The sequence below is a fragment of the Trematomus bernacchii genome, unplaced genomic scaffold (assembly GCF_902827165.1).
Source record: "Trematomus bernacchii unplaced genomic scaffold, fTreBer1.1, whole genome shotgun sequence".
NCBI lineage: Eukaryota > Metazoa > Chordata > Actinopteri > Perciformes > Nototheniidae > Trematomus > Trematomus bernacchii.
The window spans coordinates 8,362,055-8,390,016 of NW_022987705.1; the positions used below are offsets into that span (position 1 = coordinate 8,362,055).

A 27,962-nucleotide genomic window follows, 5' to 3' on the forward strand; every position below is an offset into this window, starting at 1 on the left:
AGTAAAACAAATATATTCTTTGAGCATCAGAAGCCAAAGTAGTCAATGCAGAAAAACTCCCTATGTAATACTATCATAGGCTGATGTAGGCCTATATTATAATCATCATCATCAGAAAGGTGTTTACATCATACTTTTGGGTTATTTTATAACGATTGAGGATACTGCTGGGTAGTTTGTGAGTTTCCCCTAAGGGTTTAATTAAGTTTATCTTAGCCTCTTCAAATACGTCATCATTTGTTTGTTGTTTATATTTAGTTTTCATCAATTTGCAAAGTAATCAGTCACTATAGTTATCGAACAAACGTTGTGGTGAAGTAGCAGAGTGCCTTTGTTAGCCCAACATGCCTAAATATGTATACACGTCTGCACATACTGTTAGAGCATCTAAGTGTGTATACGATTGTATAGATGTGTGTGCAAGTACGTATTTTATGTATGTATATTATGTATAATATTTTCTAAAACATAGTAAGTTTATTTTTACCCAGGATGACCCTGTCTGCTTTCATATTGTTTGTCTGTTCATTATTGTAACAAAAACGAAAAACAATAAAAACAAAGTTTAATTTTTTTTTTAAAGTAGCAGTCACATGAAAATAATAATAAACTACAAGTACTTTGAATCTGTATTTACCGTAAATGCACTTCTTACTTTCCACAACTGTTTCCAGGTCAGTACTTTGAACCCTTTTCCATCTAGGGATTACTTGGTCCCGCTGCGGGTCTCAAAGATAAGGCAGGGTGCAGCTGGAGACCCTCTGAACCAAGATCCAGTCCACCTCACCCCAACCTCACCCACAGGAGCTGATGGTCAGGTCATCAGTTTTACTATCGTGCCAACGGAGGAAGGTACAATACCCCATAGTGCCTGTGTGTGATGGTGTGAAAGTATGTAGAGAGATAGGAAAGCATACAGTAATTGTAACGGTGGAAGCAAAATGATGAGACACTAAGTCAAAAAATGTTTTTAAATATAATTTATGAGCTAATCAAATCAAAATTGATATAGTCTAAGTCATATTTTGACATTAAAGTCATCCTAAATTAAGACAATAACAATAAGTCAAAATCAATGATAAACAAAGTAAAAAGATCTGACTAGAATAAACAAAAATATGATGCTAAATCCGGTAGCAAATTGAAATTCACTTGAGTCCAAAATAAAGACACTGTATTATGCAATGGGCGGCAGTAATTACCCAAATGGACCAAGTACTGTACAGTGTGTGGACTTTTTAGAGATGCCAGTTTGCTTTTGAGCCCCACATTATTAAAGCAGTGGCCTCACAATTGTGTGAATTTTTAAATACAAATTGTTTATTTGAGAAATTCCAGTCAGGTTTTAGAAAACATCATAGCACAGAGACAGCACTGGTTAAAGTCACAAATGACCTGCTTTGTGCATCTGATAATGGACTTGCCTCTATTCTGGTTCTGTTAGATCTGAGTGCTGCCTTTGACACTATTGACCATAACATACTACTCGAAAGATTAGAGCTTTTGATAGGTATAAGGGGAACTGCACTAAGCTGGTTCAAAACGATCTCAGTTTGTATCTGTCAACGATGAATCCTCATTACAAACTACAGTCAGTCATGGAGTACCGCAAGGGTCTGTACTTGGACCCATCCTGTTCATCATATATATGCTACCATTGGGCAATATCATAAGGAATAACTCCATCAATTTTCATTGTTATGCAGATGATACGCAATTGTATCTATCAATTAAACCAGATGTACAATTTCCATTAGTTAAACTGCAAGAATGCCTCACAGACATAAATACATGGATGACCTGCAACTTTTTATTATTAAACTCTGACAAAACAGAAGTCATTATACTTGGCCCCCAGCACCTTCGGAACAAATTATCCAACAACATAATTTCTTCGGATGGTATTACCTTGACCTCCTGCACAACTGTAAAAAATCTTGGTGTCATCTTTGACAAGGATTTGTCTTTTAAATCCCATATAAAGCAAATTTCAAGGACTGCCATACTTCCATCTACGGAATATTGCAAAAATCAGGCACATCCTAAATCACAACAATGCAGAAACACTAATCCATGCTTTTATCACCTCCAGGCTGGATTATTGGAATTCCCTTTTATCAGGCTGTCCAAACTCATCATTAAAGACCCTTCAACTAATACAAAATGCTGCAGCACAGGTTTTAACAGGAACAAATAAGATGAACCACATCACTCCTGTTTTAGCAGCATTGCACTGGCTACCAGTTAAGTCCAGGATTGATTTTAAAATACTTTTACTCACATAGAAGGCGCTCAACGGTCAGGGACCATCCTACCTACAGGATCTTTTAATCTCCTATTGCCCCTCCAGGGCATTAAGATCCTAGAGTGCAGGTCTGTTGGTGGTTCCCAGAGTCCACAAAAAAAGATCAGGTGCTAGAGCTTTCGGCTACCAAGCCCCGTTCCTCTGGAATCAACTTCCAGTGACGATTAGGGAGGCAGAGAGTGTCCACACATTTAAGAGTAGGTTAAAGACTTTCCTCTTTAGTACAGCGTACAGTTAAGACTGGTTTTAAACCCCCTTTTATATACATCCTCATGTACCCTTCGTTTTATGGAAATGTAATTATTGTACTAACTGTATTTGTGTCATTGTGTTATGTTCCTTTTTAAATTGGTATTTTCGCATTGATCTTGTAAGATACGTTTGTTGTTTTTACATTGTTTTACATTGCCAATTGTGTTTGTTGATTTGTGAAGCCCTCTGAGACAAATATGATTTGTGATTTTGGGCTATATAAATAAACTTGAATTGAATTTAATTATTTCCTGGGCCCTGCTGCTGCCCAATGATCCACTATTACAGGTTTAATGAAGTGTCTAGATATCCCAGTGTGGGCGGTGCCGTGTACATGTGTGACAATTTATAGCTGATTAAATTCGAATAAAAAATTGACTAACTCATTGTTTGTGTCTCCAAAAAAAATCACCTTCAGATATTAGGTGGTTGCAGACTGTCCCAGACAAGAATGGACACATTAAACGGCCCCCGAATGCCTACTTCATTTGGGCTAGCATCCATCGGCGTGCCCTTAAAAAAGATGCCTCTTTAGTCAACATGACGTACACCTATCAGTTGCTGGGCAGCGAGTGGTCCAAACTCAGTGTGGAGAAGAAGAGGCCCTACTACGAAGTGGCTGACATACTGAAATACATTCACTGGCAGCATTTCCCTGGTATGGACATTTACACAGCTGATTAGAGTCCTGTGTGCAGATATACAGTAGGTTTTCAGTTTAAATCTGATCTGATATGCATGGTCAACATCTGATTTTCACTTACTCGTGCTCTTGGCTTTGTCATATCATGCCAGATTATAAATATCGCCCCAGGAGGAAGAGAAACATCGAGCGGTTTTCCTCAAAAAAGACAGCAGGACAGGACCCAGGTGTTTCCTTCTCAAGTGCCTGTCCTCAAGCTCAGTCCATGCGTCCATGCCCCAGTGCGGCCCCATATCCCATGTGCTATGAAGTTTACAACTATCCCCACACGCCTTCCTGCCAGTATCATCAAATGGGCCTCTGCTCAAGGGCACAGATCCCCACCTCAAGGTCAGACATCCTCAGTGAATTCAGATAAGTGACTATTTAGGGCTGGTTCATGTTTTTCAATGCTCCATCCATTGCCAATATTATTATAATTAAATTCATGTCTATCAATTCCATGGACAAGCAAAAGCACTGTTTATTTTAGTTTTCTCTAATGCAGCAGAAAGCTGACAGTTATTTGGTCTTGTGTGCAAGTGTTCTTATATTTATTAAAAAGCCAGATTTTTACCAATGCAAGCTGCTTACATTTTACACACCGTCTGTGATGTAATACTTTAAGAGGTTGTAGGATTCACACAATCACAACTCAATACCTTTTATTTTACATATTGAACTGAAGCATGTTCTAATTGATTTCCTGTGTGCTCATACCCAAATGCCAGATGTTCCACAGAGGGAATGAAGAATTACCACAACACTCAGATGACTGCATCAGAGGGACCTGAGCAGACTAATATGTTCCCCAGTCAACAGCCTTTGTCAGAAATCTAAGTGGAGTGTAAATATGATGATGATGTTTATGTTGTTGGACTGATCTAGGAGATGTTCAGCACACAAGTGTTATCATCAACATGTACCTAAAGTATGAAAATAAAACTGCATGAAATAAATAACCGAGTCATCTAAAACTTAAAAAAATCGTAACCCTGAAAAAATTCTAATGCTGAAATCTTCCATCCAGGTCATAAGTTTTAATTTAATTGTTGAAACTCAGCAATGTTGTTGTTCTTGGCCACATCTCAATGGGACCTTTTAGTATCCATGCAAAATAAAAATATTACTGAAACATAATTATCTATCTTCAAATATGTCCCTATGATTGTTTTACTGTTATATATAATGGTATTTTTCCATTATTGAGAAAGCACTTCGTCCTTCAATTTATCACTGTCCTTTTACATCTGTTCACAACAGTGGACTTTAACAGAAATAATCATAGCATAAAAATATCTACCAGCATCACCACAGTAAACACACAGAAGTAGAACAATTTAATGGTTTAAGTGGTAGTGCAGTAAGTCAGCTACATCCTGCATACTGTGTATGTGTACAGTCTACAGTGTGAACAAAGACATTGTGAAAAACTGGAGCCAATGAATGCTTGACCAAACCTCCGTGTGAGAAACATGATCCAATCAGAGCTAACTACGCTCTGTCTGACAGAAACGTTTAGCCAATACTAGACGTAGAAACCACTTAGGGGCGTTTCCAGGAAGAGAGTGGTTACATTTTCCTGTAATGGCGGACCAGACAGAGAGCGAGGCTATCGGGTTCAGCGACAACAGGTCAGATAATAGCAAATACAGTGTTAAAATGAATGTGCGCTCAGTATACAGGAAGCCACAAGCCACGCTTTCCTGTGAAGTTGTTTCGCGTTGTATGTGTTTAATAAGGTGGAGATAAACAGCCGTTTAACTTGTGCATGTAGCCTTGCTAGCTAACTAGCTTGCAGCTAACTAGCCTGTGTTTCCAAGCGGCTGGTCTCTGCTCTCAGATTTCTTACCACGCGGTAAACATGGACATCCACAGACAGATGTTTTTCTCCTTCTGAATGCCTCCTTCAACATGCCTTGAGTCTCCGTTCAGACACAGATCCAGTCTTTAAGTGTGCTTTTTAAATGTTAATGCCATATTGCAAGCTAGCTAAGCTATGCTATATTCATTAGTAAGCAGGAGCGCACAACTCGGTCAATTCAGTGTTTTGAATGGACTGGGGTGCTGTAAGCCTGTTTTGTTATAAACGAGACCAACTGAGTGTTTGATTAACCTGAGAACCTGAGTGTGTACTGTTTTGATCAACAGGATATCACCCTAAAGAACATGTGGAATAATAAACAACTTAGAGCTACATAGCGTTACAGTTAAAAGGGTGCTACACCCACTGACTCCGTAGCAAAAACATCTACCACGTCACAGTGTTATTCCATCTTTAAAAGCGTATTCCTGCTGCTCATATGTTGTAGGCACATCAGCGCAAATGTATCCATACAATACCATGCATGCTTAATAGTTTACTGCTTACAGTTAACAGTTGCTACAAAGTTTTTTGTAATATAATTATAGTCTGCTAAACTAGCCTAGCTACTGCATCATCCCCCCTTGTAAAGATCTACATTAAACAATATCTTGATTGATAAGCAACTGCTAAACAATGCATAGATGTTGTACATATTCTTAGATTAGATTCAACTTTATTGTCGTTGTGTGCACAGTGTACAGAAACAACAAAATGCAGTTAAGTACATATTAAACCGAATGAAATATAGAATAAATAAGATTTGATTTTAACAGCTAGATTTAGAAATACACTAGATATAAACAGTACATACAAACATAGAGGGCAGTGCAGGGGATACAAACAAATATGTATCCTGCTGGTCTAAATACAGGTAATGCTAATAGTAAGAGGTTATAGACATATGCAGGTATGGTAAGACTATGGTGAAAAGATCCGGTATATAAAGTGTTAGTATGTAAGTACTGATCAGAGTGCTCATATAGTAGGTTTTTGTAGATGCTACTTAGTGCTCTGCCTTTGAACACGTGTAGTAACTTGATATTGTCTTGCTTCGTTAGAATGGTGCAGCAGGCAGTGCGGTTTCGCAGCCCTGCGCCTGCCCCCGCACCCGCCCAGACACCAGTGCTACGAGGCCCACCACCTCTCCTCAGGCCGCCGCCACCCCCCTTTGGGATGATGAGGGGACCTCCGCCACGCCCCCCATTCGCACGCCCCCCCTTTGACCCCAACATGCCGCCCATCCCACCACCAGGAAGCATGCCACCACCCATCGGACCTCCACATCTACAGGTGAATGTCCAAAACTCTTATAAGAAGTGCATGTTTATCTTCACGTTAGTGTTGGCTGAGTAATTTTAACTTTGCCTGCAGTGATCTGCTACACTGCATTTATAGCAAGACGGGCAAAAGTAAAATAAATCTTTTACAGAATGTAGCTGGAAACATTTCTCGACTTTACACAATTGACTAGACATAGATAATGAAAATAATCATTTGTCACAGTAACATCACTATAATCCCTTTAAAAAAAGACATATTACAGAATCAAGGAGGAATATGACTGAAACGATTTGAATTGACTTAATTTATTTAACGATCGAGTTGTTTCGACTGCTTTTCTGTCTTGACACCCAGAAATCTTTGTGGGCAATTTGTTTACCTAGCCCTACCGCTTACAGTCTGAAAATGTAATGCTCTGTCTCTATATTTTGCTGCAGAGACCTCCGTTCCTTCCGCCTCCCATGGGGAACCTGCCGCCTCCCCCAGGGATGCTGTTTCCTCCAGGGATGCCCCCCGTTATTGCATCTGGAGCCCCGGCAGAGGAAATCTGGGTAGAGAACAAGACGTCTGAGGGAAAGGTAAGCCAAAAGTCATACTTAAGCACATCGTAAGGCCCCTTTATTAATGACATGGAGAATTAATTATTGATTTTTACAGTATTTTGAAGTTCACAAAAGTATATTATAATTTAGAAAAGTAAGGTCTAGTGATGTGGAATGGATGAATATTAGACTTGAAATAAACTTTCCTCTATAAAAATATAATTGGTTATGAATACAGGGGTACAATTATAATTATTATGCTGTTGCCATGATTTATATTGTGGTTATTATTTGTTATTACGTTTTTTTTTGTCCATTATCCTGTCCACAGGCATATTACTACAACGCCAGGACTAGAGAGTCATCGTGGAGTAAACCAGATGGTGTAAAAATCATCCAGCAGTCCGAACTGAACCCTCTTCTTGTAGCGGGGTCGGGTCCAAATGTGACGGCAGCTGGCAGTTCCAGCAGTGTCAACACCACAGCCAGCAGCACAGCAGCCATGCAGACTCAGGCCCTCTCCACGACCCCCTCCCGCACACTCGCCTCCAGTCCAGACTCCTCCAGCCACTCCCCCTCTGTGACTATTTCAGGTGAGTACACACTCTTACATCAACCATACACTCACAGACACAAACACAAATTAAAAATCCCTCCATTCTGTCTCTGTGTTACAAAAAGCCCCTGTTGTAGCAGACCTACCCCCTGTCGCCACAGTGTCTTCAAATGTAGCTGTGTCTCCAGTCACTGTGGTAACAGTTTCCACGGTGCCATCACCTGTAACGGCGGTGCAGACCATGGCACTGCTGCCTGCAGGGCTGCCCCACAATGTGGGCCAGCCCACTGCAGCACTACCTGCCTTCCCCCCTGTGATGGTGCCTCCTTTCAGAGTCCCACTGCCGGGCATGCACATCCCTCTACCAGGTAAGAACCACCAACTAAGAGCAAGAAACAAACAAGCCACAATATCTAGCTGCCATCACTGACTTAATACAGGAACTGCTGATTTCTTATTTTGGACTCCAGTAAAAAAATAGAGTACTGCAGCAATCTATATTGCCTGGATAACCAGGACATTTTGAGAGTATCTCCTTTAAAGTAAGGTGTGCCAAACTTCTTAGGTTACTCCTGTAATTTCTATGTGCCAGATACATATTTAATCAGCATTGCACACAGGCCTCACCTGCTGCTATGTAAATATAAGTAGTGGATCAGACTTGGCCGATACCTTATATTAAAGAACTAGAATCAGGGCCTAAATATCTTGGTAGGACAACTATAGTAGAAAGTATGATGTTGCTCCAATTGGGATTACTCTACTGTTACTGCGCTACTTAGCTAAGGAAATATTTTGTGACAACTAATATTCAGTCTGTGATAACGGACAAAACCTTAGTGTAGCCAGTGGACTCCAAGTCGAGCTGTTATTGGAAGGACTATAGAGACACCCGCATGTCACAAGTGTCTCTTAAAGACTTCCCAACAAACATCTCCTGGTTATTAATATGTTCTAGTCAGTTCATTCAGCACAGTTTTGTCAGGAAATTTTGTTCACAGTTCACACTACAAGTCTTGGGTGCTTTGGCTTAAACTGAAGTATGTGCTAATGTAAATGCTCCTGTGTGTTTGCTTTCCAGTTTTTCTGTCACTTTTGCCCTCTGTTATCTGTTTGATTCTCTCTGTCCCTCATTCTGGCATCAATTTTTCTAAGAAGCTCTTAATCTCTCTTAATACTATAATAATAATATTAATATCAGGTTTTTTCTTTCTTTTCTTTCTATTGAAATTGTTATTGTATTAATAGAAAGGGGAAGTCCCTCCCCTTCCGGTAGATCACCATGTGGCGAAATGTATTTAGACTGACCATTTTACACAGAACTACAAATAAATGCATCTTTCTTGACCTCAAAATGAACTTTGAAATTGACAAAGATAAAAAAAATCATTTGTCTCTCGCCCCAAAATCTACAGTGCAACTTTTTCCTAAAGACGGTTCCATAGGAGGCACAGACATGGGAGGGACTTGGCCTCTCTATGGTTTCCAAAAGAATTTAAGTTAGTAAATCTAACTTACACTGTGCTTATTCCTAACATCTGTCACAATTACATTACAGGCTAATAAACATGACACAAGACAAATGCAAAACCCACATTTCAGGCGTGTGTTTTTTCCGCCAGGGGCCACACACACAAACTCTTACACACCGTGGTAGCTCCTGTCTAGTGTCCTGCTGTGTTCAACCAGATGCTTGCTTGTCCGTTGTTCTTGCAGGTGTAGCAATGATGCAGATAGTAGGTGCCCCCTGTGTAAAGGCAGGCCCCGGCCCCAACGGTAAACACCCAGCCGCTCGCCTCTCAGACCTACAGTAGATGGCATGGTAGTGAATGATGTCTACATGAGTCATATGGTATATATGGCAACCCCAAAACAGTGACGGTGAATGATGTGAACATGATCCATCCATAGCACAGTAGACATTTCCTCTATTCCGACAGATAGCTTGATTCTTATTAAAAGTCTTCACCCACCAAAATGTATTAGTAAATCAATTACTCACCTTGTGATACCTTAAATTCTGAATTGAAGTAAATGGGGGTTTCCTGTTTAGGTTTCCTTTAACGCTAGCTGCTTTCGCCCAGTAGAGATGCAGCAACCTTGCAGATAGGGCTACATGTTGGGGTTGTTGTCTCCTTTTGTGACATGGTTATGAGTGTGTATTTGTGTGTGTGGTCACTGCTTTGTTTTTGTGTATGCGGCTTGTGTTTATAGTAGTGTGATATTCCCTGAAGACATCTTAAGTCTTGAGCAGTTCCATAACATGATCATTATTTGTATTCACTCACTGATTTAATAAGCTTTAAATGAACAGGCACATTTTTGAGTTGTAGTGAATCAAATTGTTTTAATCAGTGGAGTTCTCTGTCTCAAATCTTGTTTTGTTTAACAAACTAATGTCTTTTCTAGTCCACCACAACTGCTACTAGTTGCTAGGACAAAAATATGAGTCTCAGACGATCATGGTCTTTTTTTCTTCTCTCTGACAACAGGCATGCTTCCTGGCATGGGCCCGCCTTTAGTCTCGATGATGCACCCACAGCTGACTCTATCCGCTCCTGTCTCAATGGCCGGATCAATGCATCTCCCCGAGTGGTCAGAGTACAAAACCGCTGACGGGAAAACATACTACTACAACAACCGAACACTGGAGTCCACCTGGGTGAAACCCCCCGCCCTAGTGGAGAAAGGTAGGCACTGCAGATGAGAACACAGGCTTGTTCTGGCCTGACAAGTGTTCAGCAGCTATGAATGATATGTAGCATGTTTACTGACCTTATTGATGTGCACAACAGCACTTTTAATCATCTCATTATTGTTTCTTCCCCGTCTTCAGAAAAAGAAGCAGAAAGGATCAAAGAGCGTCTGGCCCAAGAGGAAGCGGAGGCGATGGAGATGGAGGACGAAGAGAACAAAATGGAAAACACTAATAATGAGAAGGAGGTATTTTAAAAGTTGATTTACCTACTTAATGAACACTTAAAACATTCGTGTTCCAAAGGGCATTGTTGCTATGACCTTAATGAAGAACAGTATAATCTCAAAGCACATTGTTAAGGGGTTACATTATTATAATTTTTCAGCATGCAAGAAATCTTATAAACTGCACAACATGAATTATACTACATAACTATACATATGGTATAATCAAATACGAAACACACACATTATTGCAAAGACATCACCAAAGAAAATAATGAATAAAGCTAAGGTATTATAAGTGTAATTTAAATAGTAATGGAAATGAATGTTTTTTGTGTCTTATTCAAGGAGCTTAAAGAAGAAGAGATGACGGAGGAGGAGAAAGCAGCGCAGAAAGCCAGACCTGTAGCCACCAACCCCATCCCCGGCACGCCATGGTACACACCACATACCAACCACAGCATCCTGCAGCTCCACTTTGCTGCACTAAAACCTAATGCCTTGTTTCCTATATCTCAGGTGTGTGGTATGGACGGGGGATGAGCGCGTGTTCTTCTACAACCCGACAACACGGCTGTCCATGTGGGACCGGCCCGATGAGCTGGTCGGCCGCGCTGACGTCGACAAGCACATTCAGGAGCCGCCGCACAAGAGAGGCCTGGAGGAAGTCAAGAAGACGGGTGGGGACAAACGGTCACATGCAGTCAGGATAATGACATTCAACATAGTACTTTTGATTGTTTTGAGACGTACACTAATAGCAGGATTGATGTTTTTATGCCAAGTAAGAAATAGCTGCTCTGTTATTCTTAAATGTTGTTTGCTGCAGTTGATGAAGTATTTATATGATGTCTGTGTGTTCAGTCCCAGGTGTCAATAAGGAGGAGCCAGAATTAGCCATCGCTACTGAAGAGAATCAGGATGAGGAGCCCACCAAAGCCAAAAAGAGGAAGTAAGTCATACCTGACTGCCCTTACCTGATGGTTTTCAATAGTCTATTGAAGTGACATGGACCAACTGTTTTTAGAAAGCATGCATTTTAATACTTGTGGCCATAATCAGGAATGTTTTTAACGTCCTTGCAAACCTGTTGTGGAAAAACATTTGTAATCAACTGTTGACTTCTTTACTGGCATATTTAACAAAACTTTGATATATGAGTTGTAATATGATGTGGGAAGTTATTGCTCTAATGCAAGTCTTTGTTTGCCCTCACAGGAAGGAGGAGGTGAAGGAGGCGGACTCTGAGAAGGAAGCAGCAATGGAGGCCGAGCTCAGAGCTGCCAGAGAGCGAGCTGTCGTCCCGCTAGAGGCCCGGATGACCCAGTTCAGAGAAATGCTGCTGGAGAGAGGGGTAACACAAATCTTTCATATGTGACCTGCTCTATCGAAATCAGTCGCATTGACCCGAAGACACATTTTTAGTTGTATGAAAGAGGAGATTCCTAGCTTTCTGATGATATCAGGATTGTTGTTGTACTCCAAATATTAAGCAAAATATGTCACATTATATAATGACTGTCACCGAGTCATCCTTTTGAGAAAAGGGCCTTCAAAGTTTCCTCTTCTCTGGAATCCATCGATCTGATTGATTATTAGCGGAGCAAATTATCAAAGTAGTACGGAGGGAAAATATTTTCGTTTGGATTACTGGTCTGGCTCGCGTGTGTGTGTGTGTGTTTGTGTATTTTTGCATTTGTGTGTATTGTGTTTGTTTCCCGGGGAAAACACTCACGAGAAACACCGGCTGTTGTTATGCCTGCTGTGACGTAAAGTTACTCCGTTCTCCGCTTGTGATTATGCCGTTACAAGCTTCAAAGTTGTATTAATCATCTGAATTTGCCGAAACAAGTTTAATATTCTGAAAGCCAAGACTTTGTTTATTTAAAATCAAACAAAACACCCGAACAACTATTTTTTTGCGCAAATCCACGTTTATTTTGAAATGAGCCTTTGCGACTTCCGACTGATTTCGATAGAGCGGGTCACATATCATTGTTTCAAGTGTTTGGTTTATTTTGTTATTATTTTCTTTGACCCTAATGCCAGCGTTGTCCGTATGACCTGTAGGTGTCTGCGTTCTCCACTTGGGACAAAGAGCTTCACAAGATAGTGTTTGACCCTCGCTACCTTCTGCTCAACCCAAAAGAGAGGAAACAGGTTCGGTTCATTTCCTTTTCTGATGCGTTTTTCTCCCTCCCCTCCCTGTCACTCTCACAGCATTGTGTCATGTATCGGCTTCTTTAGTCATAGCTTTGTGATTATATCCACTTCAGGTGTTTGATCAGTATGTGAAGACGCGAGCGGAGGAGGAGAGGAAGGAGAAGAAGAACAAGCTGATGCAGGCCAAAGACGAGTTCAGGAGGATGATGGAGGAGGCAAAGTTCACACCAAGGTATTTTTGTATTTTTAAAGTAAGTATTGATAAGTTACTTTCAACCTTATTGCAACATTACTATTTTGTAAGAATAAGAGTTCAGATTTTTGTGTTTCTGTTTATAAGCATGAGTAAAAAGTACCACATATATGTGACTTTTAAACAGTATTTAAACCATTTCTGCTGTTTTGGTGAATACCAGCAATATTTCACATCCTGATATATTATTAGTAGTTAGTAATAATTTGATATTTTGAGAGAGATTATTTAAAGAAATTATTTAAACTGTTATTGAAACTGTTCACACAAGTTGACACTGATTTATTTGATTTTCCTATCTTTACAGAACAACGTTTAGTGAATTTGCAGTAAAGCACGGCCGAGACCCGCGGTTTAAGACCATAGAGAAGATGAAGGACAGGGAGGCCATCTTCGTCGAGTTCATCACTGCTCTGAGGAAGAGAGAGAAAGAGGACTCCAAGTCCAGAGGAGAGAAGGTATCACTCGCTCACATTTATATCAGTGTCATATTAATCATTCTTTAAGGTGAAAGGGGTCAATTGATAACGAATATAAAACCTACAGGTCTATCTGCAGGGGTTCTGGCCTCCTGCTGATCATTTGTTGTCTGAGAGATTCCTAATTTCTTGTGTGTTTGTGTGTGCTCTCAGGTGAAGCTAGACTTCTTCGATCTCCTAAGTGAGCAGCACATAGAGGGAGGCCAGCGGTGGAGCAAATTAAAAGAGAGGCTCGAAACTGACCCACGATACAAGGGTGTGGAGAGCTCTGCACTCAGAGAAGAACTGTTCAAACAGTACATGGACAAACAAGCCAAGGTAGGAGCATGGCTTTTCTGTGTGGAAAATAACTGCTACACCATTAGTATAAATACATCAAGTACGTGTGATTGACAGGTAGTCTACACAGGGTTCATACGGTCATTAAAAACCTGGAAAAGTCATGGAAATTTCAAAATGCTAATTCCAGGCCCTGGAAAAGTTATGGAAAACAATATTATTATTTTTTGGAAAAGTCATGAAAATGTAACTAAAGTTGCATCAAATATAATTTATATTTTACCTAATCGCCGAAATAGTAATACTATAATGATAATAAATACTGTAAGTTATTTGTTTTACAACATGTTTCATATGCAGACCTTATTTTCCTGTTCCATGTTATAAACAATTTTCAGTGGTACCGCTGAGAAAAAGTCTTTTTTTTTGGTCATGGAAAATTAGGTAAAGGTCATGGAGAAGTCATTGAAAATCATTGGTGAAAAAGTGTATGAACCCTGTCTGCAGCTCTATTTCGAGGCATAGTTCTCATTGTCGACATCACCTGACAAACAGATCTGACACGTGTTTCTCCTCCACAGTGCGTGGACGTGGATAAGGAGCGAGAGTTGGAGCGGCAGGCTCGTATCGAGGCCAGCCTCAGAGAGAGGGAGCGGGAGGTGCAGAAAGCTCGCTCAGAGCAGACCAAAGAGATCGACCGGGAGAGGGAGCAGCACAAGAGGGAGGAGGCCATCCAGCATTTCAAAGCGCTCATGTCTGATATGGTGAGAGGCCCTGCAGCTTTTAATTTCCACATGAAAGTTGCTTTAATGTGTTTAAAATGTATTCATCAAATGATAATTGTTTGTAATTACTAATCTATGTGCATCATCATATATATCGTGTTTAACAAGATTTTCTAAGAAAAATGGATTGGCCGAAGATATAATCATATAGAATCTTTAAGATCACTTTCTAAAGTCTGTTTGCAGGAGCACAATACTCGTGGTTTTTTATTTAAAAAAATGTCACTTTATTTGGAATCAGCAGTGTACAATAATCTTTTTAAATATATTTACAGAATTATCCATCTTTTCAGCATTTCAAAATGTAAATAAAGACAGAGCATGGTTTGTTCTTTATTAGAGATATAAAAAAGGGGGTGCTTAAGCCATTTTAAATTGCAGCTCCACTATTCCAATTAAGTATTTTGTTTTAATATGTTTGATGTAGAAGCCCAGTAAGGAGTTTTCCAATTTAAAAAATATTTGTTTCAAATTCAGTATAAAACTTAAGCCAACAAGTATTTACTTTAGGACTTGCCTTAATAGTGTTTTTGTTTTTTTAATCCTTCTTAAGGTACGATCTTCAGATGCAGCATGGTCAGACACACGTCGGAATCTGCGGAAAGACCATCGCTGGGAGTCGGCGTCACTGCTGGAGCGAGAGGAGAAGGAGAAGCTGTTTAACGAACACGTAGAAGCACTGGCCAAGAAAAAGAAAGAACATTTCCGGCAGCTACTAGATGAGACCAGCATGGTGAGGAGTAAAAAGGTGCCAACAGCAATCAAACTTGTCTTCTTTAATGAGCAAATATTACCAGTGTAAAAATGTATATTGTTATATGTATATGTAATATATCATCAATGTATTTGTGTTGTAGATCACACTGACAACCACATGGAAGGAGGTGAAGAAGATTATCAAGGAGGACCCTCGCTGTATTAAATTCTCCTCCAGTGACAGAGTAAGACTTAAGTTACTATGCTTCTTGAATTCTTAAATGAAAATATAACAGTCACTTGACAACAATTACTAAATATACTAGAGTGTTTTGACTCTAGTGACGGGTCAAGACATACTGTGTAGTTGCACTGCACGATAAGAAAGTAGAAAATATCAAACTCTTCCTGTCATTGTTCATCAAATCCAAACCCCAGCTCTGAATTGATCAACAGAGAGGTTGATATTTATGTCCTAAACTTGTATTGGTGTGATTTATGTGAGTTTTGATGTCTGATGTGTTTAATCTGTGTTTGCAGAAGAGACAGCGGGAGTTTGAAGACTACATCAAAGACAAGTACATCACAGCCAAAGCTGACTTCAGAACTCTGCTGAAGGAGACGAAGTTCATCACATACAGGTCAGTACACTTTCTCTTACATGCTAGATGTGCAAAATGAAAACAGTGTCTCGTAAGTGTCATATTTTGTTGGACATGTATTACATCAAATGTATTGTCTACATTTGAAATAGTTTTTGGCCCCAAAAGAAGATGTCAAGATAAGCTGCAGACATGTAGATGGCACAGGATGTGATGGTGATACACATATTGTGTTACTTATAGACTGTGTCAATTTTTTCTTTTACTGTTAGCCAATCCAAATATTTAAAATAATTGTGTAGTTTAGCAAAGTCTCACTATACGAAATTGTTTCTAAAGGAGAGACTTTAACTTAAAGTGCACCTATCATGCTATTTTTAGGCAATAGAAAAAGAAAAAAAAAAAAAAAATATATATATATAAAAAACATGTCTATGAAGTGTTTTGCTCAAAATACCAAACGGTAAACCCATTCTAGCCATGCCTCATATCCCTCTTTCACTTCCTGTTTCAAAAGTGCTGATTTTGGGTATAAAGCTTTAAAAAAATAAAAATTGATAACAAATTAAAAAGGAGGGGGCTGAGCTCATGCGGGACCCGGCAGCTACTGTCTAAACTAAATACTGCCGTGATGAAACGCCATATCATGGATTATCAAGGATTATTTCTGAAACAGTATGGAGCTCAAAGGCTTTCTCTCTTGCCGGTTATACCACAAGGTGAGTTCCTTTTTATTTCCTGCTTCTTCAAACACATGCTCTCCAATACAGGTTAGCTCTGAGTGTTAGCGATGCTAATGTAAACACCGTCCAAAACAGTCGGGCATTGTTTCTGATAGCAACGTTTCTGATTGTGCCGTGGGTCCACATTTCCGATATTACGTCATATCGGATGCAAATCTGGATCAGCTCCGTTGGACCCCCCGTTTTTAGAGATGTGGGTACGGAGGAAAAGAGAGAGGGTTTTCTTTTCTGACGCTACGTGAGTTCCCTGACACATCGGGGACACATATTTATGTATAAAAGACATAAAAAAGTGCATTTTGCATGATAGTTCCCCTTTAAATCAGAACAGCAGTTGTTGTCCTTGAATCTCACAGAGGATAGTATGACCATCCTGTGCCTTACCCATGTCTCACCTCCTCTCCTCCCTCAGGTCGAGAAAGCTGATCCAGGAGTCAGAGCAGCACCTGAAGGATGTGGAGAAGGTTCTTCAGAACGATAAGCGGTACCTCGTTCTGGAGTGTGTACCCGAGGAGCGCAGGAAGCTCGTCATGTTCTACATCGAAGACCTGGACCGCCGTGGCCCGCCTCCTCCCCCAACTGCCTCTGAGCCCACCCGACGCTCCACCAAGTGACCAATCACATCATCTTCTTGGCCGGGTCCTACTCCTCCTCGCCTTCCCTTTGGCCAGAGCATGATCTCCCCTGAACTCCCCCCTGATCTCCCCGCCCTTCAGGCCCACGGCTGGCCTCACAGTGTTATGGCTGGGGCTCATGTCGCTTGGAGATGTACCATAGAGATGAACGGTTAAGGTCTCTGTGTAATGTCACCTCTTAGCCCTGAAATTGCCCTGCAGTTAAGGCAGGAAACTGAGGTCACCTGATCTGAAGGTGACCCTTGAGCCCTCGTCTCTGGCTGACCACATTAGAGGGAGAGGAATACTGATAAGGCTGCTGCACGAGCAGCCACAGAGAGGTGTAAGATAACGGATGTAAAGGAAAATTAGTGCGAGTGAGAATGAGTGAGTGTGCGAGTCTGTGTGGTGTGTGCATGAGTGCGTGTGTGTGTGCATGTGACTGAGGCGTCCTTAAGCCTTACTGCTCCACTTTGCCATTCATTGTTTCAGCGGCTCAGTGTGAATGTTAGTTTCTGCTCAGTGGTTTACTCCGATGTTGCAGCAATTTCTCTGTTGAAGGAAATAAAGGAAACTTCCACTGTTTTTTTCAATTTATTGTCCTGATTTTCTGTTTTCGTTGCATATTATCTTGGGTATTCAGACACAGAAATTGTTCCACTAGAAGTCAATATTATGCATTCAAGTTCTTTCCTTAATTAGAATGTGTATATTAACAACAAATTGTGCCTAAATTGTCCTTAGTGTATTATTATAAATTATGTTGGATTAAAAATACTGCTGCATTTTACTGTTATAAAGATGTACAGGGCTATTTGATGCCGTCTATGAAACATTTATGCTGCATCATGTTTGAATTGGACCCATAGGATTGGACCATGCGACTACTTTTACATTTTCCAATCCTGTGTCAACGCTGCGTTATAAAACCATGTTGTTGCAGTAACATTACGTGAAGTACGTAACTCAATTGTCTGCTGCGGAGTTACTATGCCTGGCTGTGATTGGTCGAAATAAGCCACTTTCGGATCACGTGATATTTCCGTACGTGGGTATAAGCGCCCGTTTATTGGAGAATGGATCTGCATCGTCATGACAATGATAAAGCCATCTTTTGTGCACTATCACATTTAAAGCTTATTTAGCCACAAAGCGAAATGTACACTGTCTGATTCTAAACAAACTGTTGGTGTAAAGGAAAGATAAAACCTATTAGGAGCTAACGTTGACCCTGATGTGTTAACTGTCGCTGCTCCGTATCCGCTCCTCGCCTCCTCCCGGGTATCTCAGCTCCGGAGCCGCTATGGACGGCCCTCTGCTCCCGCTGATCCTCGTCCTGCTGTCCGCCTGCTCGGCTGTCGGAGACCCGGCGGGATCCGACCATGTGGACGGAACTCCGCCTTCTAAAATAGGCAAGAAAGTAATGTGTTAAACATCATAGCGTCCGTTGAATTTAGCTAATGTTAGCTGCATTGCGAGGGTTACATGCTAGTCTAAACGAGAGATATGAATCTTACGGTTATTAGATACATGCGTACAACAAAGTTAGTGTAGCTACATCTGTAGGTAGCTTGGTAGATCATGTTTTATGCTATAGCTATATTAACATTTCAATGACAAACAAGGTGTTTAACATACATAAACAGACAATTCCAGATCCAGTTATGAAAAAGAGGCTTCATTTAGTCAACATAAAATAAATATCTGTGTCATGGTGAAGATAAATCACATCAAAATGAGCTTTAAAGACTGTTAAGACTAAGTTGGAGAAAGATGAACCTTATGAGTTCAAGCCCCCCCCCCCCCCCCCCCCCCCCCTACTTCCTCTCATAATTACACAACCCCTTCTTCACCTGCCATCATCACAGTTCACCAAAACATACCTATCAATGGAGGGTGCTACTTGGCTGGAAATAAAGGTTTTTTTATAGGCAATGGCATCAAATCCTCTTGATTTGCACTGTAAATGTTGCAACTGCTTAGAGTTTTAGGAAAAAAGTTTATATTGCACCTAAAGTCAGGTCAAGTCTCAAAGTAACCAAGCGCAGCCATAACTTTAAAGGAAAGGCAAAACCTGTAATGTATGAGGAGTTGCAACATGAATTGGGACTTTAAAGTATTTATACAATTTAGTTGTATTGACCCATCAGCAGTTTAAATGCAAATATTCTATTTGTACAATGATATACAAACAGAAAGAAGTGACTCTCATATTAGAGAGAGGATGTTTTTGTAAAAAAACATCAAAATAGTTAAAGGTGGGGTAGGTAATTTTGGAGAAACCAGCTCGAGTGTGCTAGAATTTAAAAATACACAGCCGGAAAAAATCTCCCACTTCCTTACAGAGCCTCTCCTCCAACACACACGAACGCGCACATGACCAATGAGGGCACGAGATAAGTCTGTGCACAAATGGAAGGCTGACAGGCAGGTAGGCCATCCAGTTATTTTAGCCGGGCTTTTTACAGTACTACGGCTTCCACAGATGAAATTATTTAATGGATTTTTTGTCAAAGCACTTAAAGGTGGGGTAGGTAATTTTGGAGAAACCAGCTCGAGTGCGCTAAAATTTGAAAATACACAGCCGGAAAAAATCTGCCACTTCCTTACAGAGCCCCTCCTCCAACACACACGAACGCGCACATGACCAATGAGGGCACGAGATAAATCTGTGCACAGATGGAAGGCTGACAGGCAGGTAGGCCATCCAGTTATTTTAGCCGGGCCGGCTAAAATGATTGGTCGTGCTTTTTACAGTACTACGGCTTCCACAGATTACATGTTTTTATGGATTTTTTGTCAAAGCACTTAAGATATTCATTGCTATTGGGATGTTAAGAGCATTCCATGGAATATAACAAAAAGTGTATCTCGAGCCGGTTTCTCAAACTTACCTACCCCACCTTTAAAGATTCATTTTATTTTTCATTGATTATTAAATGAATAATTATTTGATTGTTTAAGCAAAATAGGAATAACAAAGTAAATATAAAAAAAAGGAAGAATAATAATTTGGTCCAATGAAAGTCTATTCCCTACATCAGTAACGTCAGCATGAAGGAGAATACTCATGATTTCTGTCAAATCATTTTAAGGTCCTTGTAAACCCTGCAATGGAATTTTCCAGTGGGAGAAATACTCAGAAGAACCAGCTGATCTGTCTACTTGCCAATAAAACATTACGCCATCAATGCATCAAACACCCTATTGTTTCTCATGTACTCTCCTCATTCCAGCAGAAAGACATCATGACCAATAAAAGCTGCTAAAAACAAGAAATATTACTTTAAAACCCTCAATAGTGATTAGTTTATTTTATCATTCATTTGAGACACATATGTGTTATCATGCCTTTGAACAGCGTAGTAATGCCATGCACTCATACAATTAATTCAGGTATTATCAGTTCAATAGATGTATGACACACTTTAATTCTAAATGTCTTCTCTGCTGTTGGCTCTGATCCTCCAGCGGTGGTCGGGGCGGGGATAGGCGGCAGTGCCACAGCACATTTCCTGCGGCAGCACTTTGGCCCTGAGGTCCAGGTGGACGTGTTCGAGAAGGGAGAGGTCGGAGGTCGTCTCGCCACCGTAACCGTCAATTACAACGATTACGAGTCTGGAGGATCCATCATTCACTCCCTCAACCTCCATATGCAGGAGTTTGTCAAACAGCTAGGTTTGTACACCTAAGCGCAGCTTGCAGCTTGTTCACACACATTCAGCTTGTTCACACACATTCAGCTTCATTGACCCATCGACAGGGACACACGCATACAAGTTTTAGGACGAGAGGTGTATGTGACTGTGTAGCATTAACTTATCATTTTCTAATTATTTTTAACAAAGTATGCATTGTTGCATAATAAATAGTCAAATAGAGCGACCATTAGACCAGAAGGGTTTATGGTTTGAGTTTAATAAGCAGCTTGTTAACCGTCATCCAGTATTCAGTGCCTTGAAATTATATACAAGTCACATGACTGTTTTCATCTTGCTGCAGTTTATGTAGATAAGTCAAATCCCTGTTTATAAAATACAAAGGGAGACGTTTTTACATTTAATATGAAATGTCCTTTGTTTCCAAACACTCTTTATTAAATTCCTCCCTGTGTGTATCTGTTTTTGCTCTTTATTTACTCCCCTGTCCACCCCTCAAGGTTTAAAGTATCGCCGCAGCGTGGCGGGAAAGACGGCGGTGTTTAACGGCGAGGAGATGATCCTGGAGGAGACAGATTGGTACCTGCTGGACCTGTTCCGGCTGTGGTGGCGCTACGGCATCAGTTTCATACGCCTTCAGATGTGGGTGGAGGAAATTATGGAGAAATTTATGAGGTGAGGCTGACATATTAATGCCCTGCTTGCTTGACAGGATGTAGCTGTGGTGCAGCTGAACCCTGATGTGTGCTTATGGGTCAGACCTGTTGTTGTAGATATCCGTCATGTGTCTGAAGGTACACTTTAGCTTACATAAACCTGCATCTCACTGATCTGCCTAGACTGCTTCATATTTTCTGCTACATGTTTCTGGAGTCCAGAATAACATGGAGCTGATTGTTTGATGATGCCAAGCAAATTTACAGTATGTAAAACTATTTAAAACGTTGTCATTGCCACCCTTGTTTTCACTCTATCTAGGGCTGCGACTAACTATAGTTTTTCTAATTGATTAATTATAAGCTTTTCTAGATGAATTGATCATTTGGTCTACATTGTCAAAGAAATGTGAGAATTACATTCCAAAATCATCAAAATCCAATGTGACGTCTTAAAATGTCTTGGTTTTTTTCCACAAACCCCTGAAAAATATAATTTTAAATAAGCTTTTTAATAGAGAAAGCTAAAACAGCATTTGTTGACATGTTTGTACATTCAGTAACTGATGAATCCTCTAATTGTTGCTTTACACTAACAGAATAATAGATATAACAGATAATGATAAATAACAATAACTTCACATGTAGAATGAATGCACAATATCCCAACAATGTAAAATATGGTTATGATCAAATCTTTTGCTGCAGCTCTGTCATTTTGGGTAAACTAGGAACAGATTTGCATTTCATTTCTCCAACATCACACTTCAATGATCTCTACTTCACTTTGTCACTCTGCATCTCTCTCTTAATGAAGAACTGTGACCCAGACTGCACCTCCATCTGTCCGTCTCTCCGCCTTTTTGTTTCGCACACATTGAAGGGTGTGATAATCCAAAACTACAGAGAGGAATGAGGACATCTGTCTACTGATTTAGCAGTTGTCCATTATTATTATTGATCACTTACCATTTGTTGTGGATCCTACAGGATCTACAAGTACCAGGCGCACGGCTACGCCTTCAGCTCTGTGGAGGAACTGCTGGACTCTCTCGGGGGGAGTGGCTTCATCAACATGACCCGAAGGCCGCTCTCTGATTCGCTGCTGGAGCTGGGTGTGTCGCAGCGCTTCATCGACGAGGTCATCGAGCCCGTCATGAGGGTCAACTACGGACAGAACGTCAGCATCCCCGCCTTTGTAGGTCAGATGAGTGTGAGGAAATGAGCAGCAGGGGAAGAGGAGGGAGGGTGAGAGAGACAGGGAAGAGCAAGGCTGCGGAAATTAGGACTGATGTAGGTCAGAAGAGAGAAAAGGACAAAAAGAAAAGACCTTGGAGTTGAGAATAGAAAGAGAAGGAAGGTGAGAGGAAAGGGTGGCCTGGCGGAGCGAGAGAACAGGAAAATGTGTGGGGAGCTGATAATTGGTTTATAGCACTGGACATTGTCTGTGTTAGTGGGTGAGCATGTGTGTAATATGTGTGTGTGTGTGTGTGTTTTAAAGGCGCTGTGTCTCTGGCTGGTGCCCAGAACAACCTGTGGGCGGTGGAAGGAGGCAACAAGCTGGTGTGTTCTGGCCTGCTAAAGATGGCCAACGCTAACCTTCTGCAGGCACAAGTCAACTCCATCTCACCCCTCTACTCAGGTACTTCAACCCTGAGAGTACCAAGATTCAGATTCATTTAATTCAGTTTTCCAAGATTTTTTAAACGTGTTTCCTGTTGTTGTTTTTGCAATACAGCATTTTAATTATTAACCTTGTCTGAAACTATGCATCTTCGATCCATGAATTTGAGAGAATTGTGCCTGGAAAGCCCTGGAAAATCTCTTACATTAAACAAGTAATAAGGATTACTGGATACTGGCTTTAAGCAGAATATTATACTTTTGCGAAGCAGAAACTTCACACTCGTGCTAGATGCTATGTTCCTTCATTGTGTTTCCAAAATATATTTTTGGAAACTCAATGCAGATAAAGACAGCATGGTCAAAACACCATTAAAAATGACCTAGGCCAGAATGTCAAAACACCATTAAAAATGACCTAGGCCAGAATGTCAAAACACCATTAAAAAATTATTCAGGCCGAAACTTCAATAAAAATGATCTAAGTCGACATGTCAAACAAATATGCTTGAGTAGGGGGATTCAGGAGGGTGGAAGAAATAATGGTGTCTTACGTAATGGAGAAAGTCAAGATAAAAAAAAGGAGAGCCTGAGACTCCCCTAGTACCTGAGATAATCCGATACTCCACTAATTAGACTATTACTGGGATGAAAGAGAAGTAGGCTACACACACACACACACACACACACACACACACACACACACACACACACACACACACACACACACACACACACACACACACACACACACACACACACAGACATATAAGAAGGCGAAAACAACTGATAAGAAATGTGTATAAAATAGAAGGGTGAACATTGTAAAGGTAGTCACTTCATGAACTGACTCGTGTTTGCTGTACTTTGTTGAATCTTCAGTAAACTCTATTCTATTGGAACTCTTTTGAATGTTTGGGAAAGTTAAATAAATTCTAACATAGTGTTGTGAAGATCTCGAAAGACATCCGGCGCAACTTCAGAGGTTTCTCCATGACAAAATCTGATGTTGAAACTGAACTACTATATACCTAATGTAGAAATGTTACATATTGAAAAGAAAGCACAAAAATATTTTATTTTGAAAACCATCTACAGAATCTGAATTTATTTATATCGCTTATAGCTCGCTCTTTCAAATTTCCAGAGGTAATTTTGGTCCTTTCAACAGAAATTAATATTCATTATTGCAGTATCTAAACTCTTGTTTTTGGCTCAGACATTGATTAATGTGGCCGGAGGTTTTTATCGCTATATTTTCCGGTAGATACCACTGATGAATTAGTATTCAAATAATCAGTAGAGTGTTAATGTGTGTATTTCCCAACAGGAGAGGCTCCTCAGTACCAGCTGAGCTTCACCACAGCGTCAGAGACGAAGTCGGAGCTGTACGACATCGTGGTGTTAGCGACTCCACTGCAGGCCAGCGTCAGATCCGGAGTCCAGTTCCAGGGTTTCACCCCTCCCTTCGACGAGCTCCCTGGCAACTACCACAGCACTGTAGCAACCATCGTCCATGGTTACCTTAATACCTCTTTCTTTGGTTTCCCGGACCCTCGCCTCTTCCCCTTCGCCAGCGTCTTGACAACCGAGTCGCTGGATGTGTTTTTCAACAGCGTGGCGAGTGTTTGTCCCGTCAACATCTCCACAGGCTTCAGGCGTAAACAGCCACAGGAGGCCGGAGTCTATAAAGTGTTTTCTCGACAACCTCTGGTGAAGGCTCAGCTGAAAACATTGTTCAGGTCAGACACTTTCCCTCCTGGTGAGAAATAATCGTATTAACTCGAGCTGTAACCAACTTTATTACTTCGTCATTTTATTGGTTCCTATCCTACGGTCATTGAGGTTGGCATTAAAGGTCCCCTATTATGCAAAATGCACTTTTTGATGTCTTTTATACATAAATGTGTCCCCGTTGTGTAAGGAGACTCACAAAGTGTCGGAAAATAAAACCCTCTCTCTTTTCCACCGTACCCAAATCTAAAGAAATGGGGGTACAACGGAGCTGATCCTGATTTACTGCCGATATGACGTAATATCGGAAATGTGGGCTGGCTTTACACCCACGGCACTATCAGAAACGTTGCTGTATCAGAAACAATGCGCGACCTAATAGACGTAATATGGTCTTTGTTTACATTAGCAAGCATCGCTAACACTCAGAGCTAACGCTGTCCTGGAGAGAGTATGTGTAAAAAAATATATATATAAAAAGGTACTCACCTTGTGGTGAACCAGCAAGAGAAAAAGCTCCATAGTCATAAATAATCCTTGATGTGGTTTGGAACATGATATGGCGTTTAATCACGGCAGCATCTAGCTGAGTATCTGTTTCTCTGTGCAGCACTTCTGTATGTGCGCTCCAAAGGGGGCGTGGCTACTGACCCAGAATCAGAACTTTAGTTACAGGGCTGAAATAGAGGGGTTTGGCTACAAAGGGTGATCTGTTTGATATTTTGAGCAAAACACTTCAGAGACATGCTTTGTATAGATATGGCCCTATAATATATTGTTCATATATAGCATAATAGGTGAGCTTTAACATCTTTACTTGTACTCCTCCACCTCAGGTCGTACTACTCGGTGCAGGTGACCGAGTGGCAGGCCTACCCTTGTTACGGTAGCAGCCAGGGACTCCCCCCTGTGGAGCTCCACCCAAATCTCTACTACCTCAATGGCATCGAGTTGGCCGGTAGCGCCATGGAGATGAGCTCAGTGGCGGCCAAGAACATCGCCCTGCTGGCCTACCACCGCTGGAACGGACAGACGGACATGGTGGACCAGAAAGATCTGATGCACAGGATCAAGACTGAACTATGACCGGGTAAACTGGAAGCATTGTGGCATCACAAAGCTGGTGTGCCGGAAAATGTCTGTGTTAAGGTACAAGATTTTACATTTGAATCGTGATATGTCTCAAGTAGCGAAATGTATTTAGAGACACTTCCGAGTTATTTATTACTGAACACATCTTATACACTGAATATATGATAGTAGGTTGATTCTAATGTTGCACTGCCTTATCTTAAATAAACGTAACCATGCAACAAAGAAGCTAGTAAACATTAAAATAGGGCTGCACAATATTTCAGCATCCAGCGCATGTGCGATATTCACATAAAATAAAGTAAGTAAAGCAAATGAACTCCAACACGTCATGCTAAAATATGTTTTCAGGTCAAATTAAAGGAAAAGATTTCAATGACTGGACAACAGGAGAAGTCTGTTTGATATAACATCATTTTACTCTGTTAATATTGAGCGACATGCATTAATATTTGTTCCCTTTATCAAACAACCAAAGTGGGCCCCGCTAGTCTCTTACCACAACCCCAAATATAATTGAAGAACAGGTCAAAGACAAACGCATCTTTGGTAGTATGGAAATACTTTGGCTTACAAAAGGATGATGCACAAGAACGGTTTAAAAAGTCCTCTATTTTTTCTTTATGATATTGCAGAAATGGCAACATTTTCCAATACTGTGCAGCCCGTTATGAAGGTCGAATGAAGTCTAGCATTCTAATCACATCCCAACTATTTTGCTGATTGCTTCATTCTCTTTGCCAAAGAGACATTGCAGACATTTTGCCGGATTGGTTCAGGATTGATTGCTAATGCTAATTGGCGGCCTCTTCCAAAAAGTCTCCTGCAGGATGCTTTTCTTTGCCAAGACATATAGAAACAAAGCAACCGTTGAAAACACCAGCTAATATTTATCTCTGTGGGACTGTTGCGTATGGGATGGATCGCTTATTTCACTGTCTTGTGGCACAAAAACCAGCCCTCTGTCATATAATCAAATAACATCAGCGCTGCTTTTACTGTATACGTTGAAGGACTGTTTGTGGACACCGAGGACTCATCTAGTAATGTCAGTAGGATGTTGGTAAATAATTAAAACTGATTCAGTGACTCATGGTCGTGGCCACTGGCGCTATGCTCTATTGCCTCTTTCATCAGACGATTTCATTATCTCTACTTCCTGCTGCTTTTGTTGCGTAATCCAGCGGAAAGAATTTTTTCGGGAACAGAGCCAACGAGCTTTCACACTGGACCAGATGAAAGCAGAGGACAGATCTATGGAGCTGCTGGCTGATGACACGTTTTCTTTTTCTTTTTTTGAAACATTTTGACTTTCCCTAAAGCTTTATTGAAATTCTGCATTTTAAATAAGTGCTGTAATCTTTGAAAAACTGATGACTCATGCAGTTGGACATTTGCTTCTGGAAATGCTCAAAATGATGGTATGGTGATGAGAAAACTGTTGATTATCCTCATGAGGCTACTTTTACATTTCATTTATAATGTTGGATTCGGACGGAAGTGGATTTCTGGACTCAGAAAAACTTAATTGAATTGTGCTCAACTGAAAATCTTGTGACTGCAAAGGGTGGCAGTCACAAGTGATTGTGTCCTGTGATGAGAAAAACAACACTTCCCTTTTAATCTCGTGGAATTCAAAACACCACGTTGGCGCCAGAAAGATGGTGGTGCAGCTGAACGGAGGATTGTTTATCTTTTTCAAAATGAAAGGTCTTTATTAGCAGCAGCTGTCTGGCAGTAGTACCTTTTTAAGATATGCTGTAAAATAAACAGGATGCACGTATTATCAAAGCATCTTTTGGACTGACAAAACGATTTGAATTCAAGGTCAACTTTGTATATATATCAACAGCATCTTCAGGAACTTAAAAACGAAGTGGTCTCCAAGCATTTATGGAGGTTGTGATGATGGAAACTTAAGACAAAGAGAGAAGGGAAACCTTGGATTTAAATGATTTTGTCAAACAACACAAACAACTGTTCACACCTTAACGCTGCTTCTCTATGAGCGTAGCTTTCTGCTCTGTACTGCACATATCAACACATTGTATGTTCCTGATGAAGAAGTTCCTGCAGAACCATGCAGCTGTTATAATGAATAATGTGCACTCTTCTGACTGTTGATCAAATTAAAGTATTGGACCGTACATATTTCCTATATTTTTTTATGATATACT

General features: G+C 40.6%; 2 protein-coding genes across 11 annotated transcripts; both read left to right on the plus strand.

Moving 5' to 3' along the window:
* Positions 1 to 4,816: 4,816 nt before the first annotated feature.
* Positions 4,817 to 17,614, plus strand: LOC117490256 (transcription elongation regulator 1-like). 9 transcript variants are annotated; one of them, XM_034139900.1, is made up of 22 exons: positions 4,817 to 4,873; positions 6,165 to 6,396; positions 6,825 to 6,965; positions 7,261 to 7,522; positions 7,611 to 7,853; positions 8,901 to 8,984; positions 9,202 to 9,261; positions 9,978 to 10,175; positions 10,322 to 10,428; positions 10,756 to 10,844; positions 10,927 to 11,087; positions 11,272 to 11,359; positions 11,626 to 11,761; positions 12,478 to 12,567; positions 12,684 to 12,802; positions 13,131 to 13,281; positions 13,456 to 13,620; positions 14,163 to 14,345; positions 14,920 to 15,114; positions 15,224 to 15,307; positions 15,603 to 15,703; positions 16,820 to 17,614. In XM_034139900.1, the coding sequence occupies exons 1-22, from the start codon at positions 4,827 to 4,829 to the stop codon at positions 17,019 to 17,021; spliced, it is 3,138 nt and encodes a 1,045-aa protein (XP_033995791.1). In that variant the 5' UTR covers positions 4,817 to 4,826; the 3' UTR covers positions 17,022 to 17,614. The 9 variants fall into 9 exon arrangements, with proteins under 9 accessions (XP_033995791.1, XP_033995792.1, XP_033995793.1 ...); XM_034139901.1 differs by having other exon boundaries at positions 14,920 to 15,099; XM_034139902.1 differs by having other exon boundaries at positions 7,647 to 7,853.
* A 123-nt stretch (positions 17,615 to 17,737) lies between these two features.
* LOC117490257 (prenylcysteine oxidase-like) lies at positions 17,738 to 27,932 on the plus strand. 2 transcript variants are annotated; one of them, XM_034139910.1, is made up of 7 exons: positions 17,738 to 18,433; positions 20,493 to 20,699; positions 21,181 to 21,355; positions 22,327 to 22,538; positions 22,838 to 22,978; positions 24,290 to 24,701; positions 25,530 to 27,932. In XM_034139910.1, exons 1-7 carry the CDS (start codon positions 18,325 to 18,327, stop codon positions 25,777 to 25,779), a joined length of 1,506 nt encoding a protein of 501 aa, XP_033995801.1. In that variant the 5' UTR covers positions 17,738 to 18,324; the 3' UTR covers positions 25,780 to 27,932. The 2 variants fall into 2 exon arrangements, with proteins under 2 accessions (XP_033995801.1, XP_033995802.1); XM_034139911.1 differs by having other exon boundaries at positions 18,370 to 18,441.
* The last annotated feature ends 30 nt before the right edge of the window (positions 27,933 to 27,962 follow it).

What these genes read in the sequence shown, in the direction of transcription:
- LOC117490256 (XM_034139900.1), top strand. Translation starts at nt 4,827, where the DNA reads ATGGCGGACCAGACAGAGAGCGAGGCTATCGGGTTCAGCGACAACAG. An exon ending in CCCCTCTGTGACTATTTCAG is followed by an intron (nt 7,523 to 7,610) that starts GTGAGTACACAC and finishes TGTTACAAAAAG; the next exon opens with CCCCTGTTGTAGCAGACCTA. An exon ending in CCCATCCCCGGCACGCCATG is followed by an intron (nt 10,845 to 10,926) that starts GTACACACCACA and finishes CCTATATCTCAG; the next exon opens with GTGTGTGGTATGGACGGGGG.
- LOC117490257 (XM_034139910.1), top strand. Translation starts at nt 18,325, where the DNA reads ATGGACGGCCCTCTGCTCCCGCTGATCCTCGTCCTGCTGTCCGCCTGC. An exon ending in AACTCCGCCTTCTAAAATAG is followed by an intron (nt 18,434 to 20,492) that starts GCAAGAAAGTAA and finishes CTGATCCTCCAG; the next exon opens with CGGTGGTCGGGGCGGGGATA. An exon ending in CATCTCACCCCTCTACTCAG is followed by an intron (nt 22,979 to 24,289) that starts GTACTTCAACCC and finishes ATTTCCCAACAG; the next exon opens with GAGAGGCTCCTCAGTACCAG.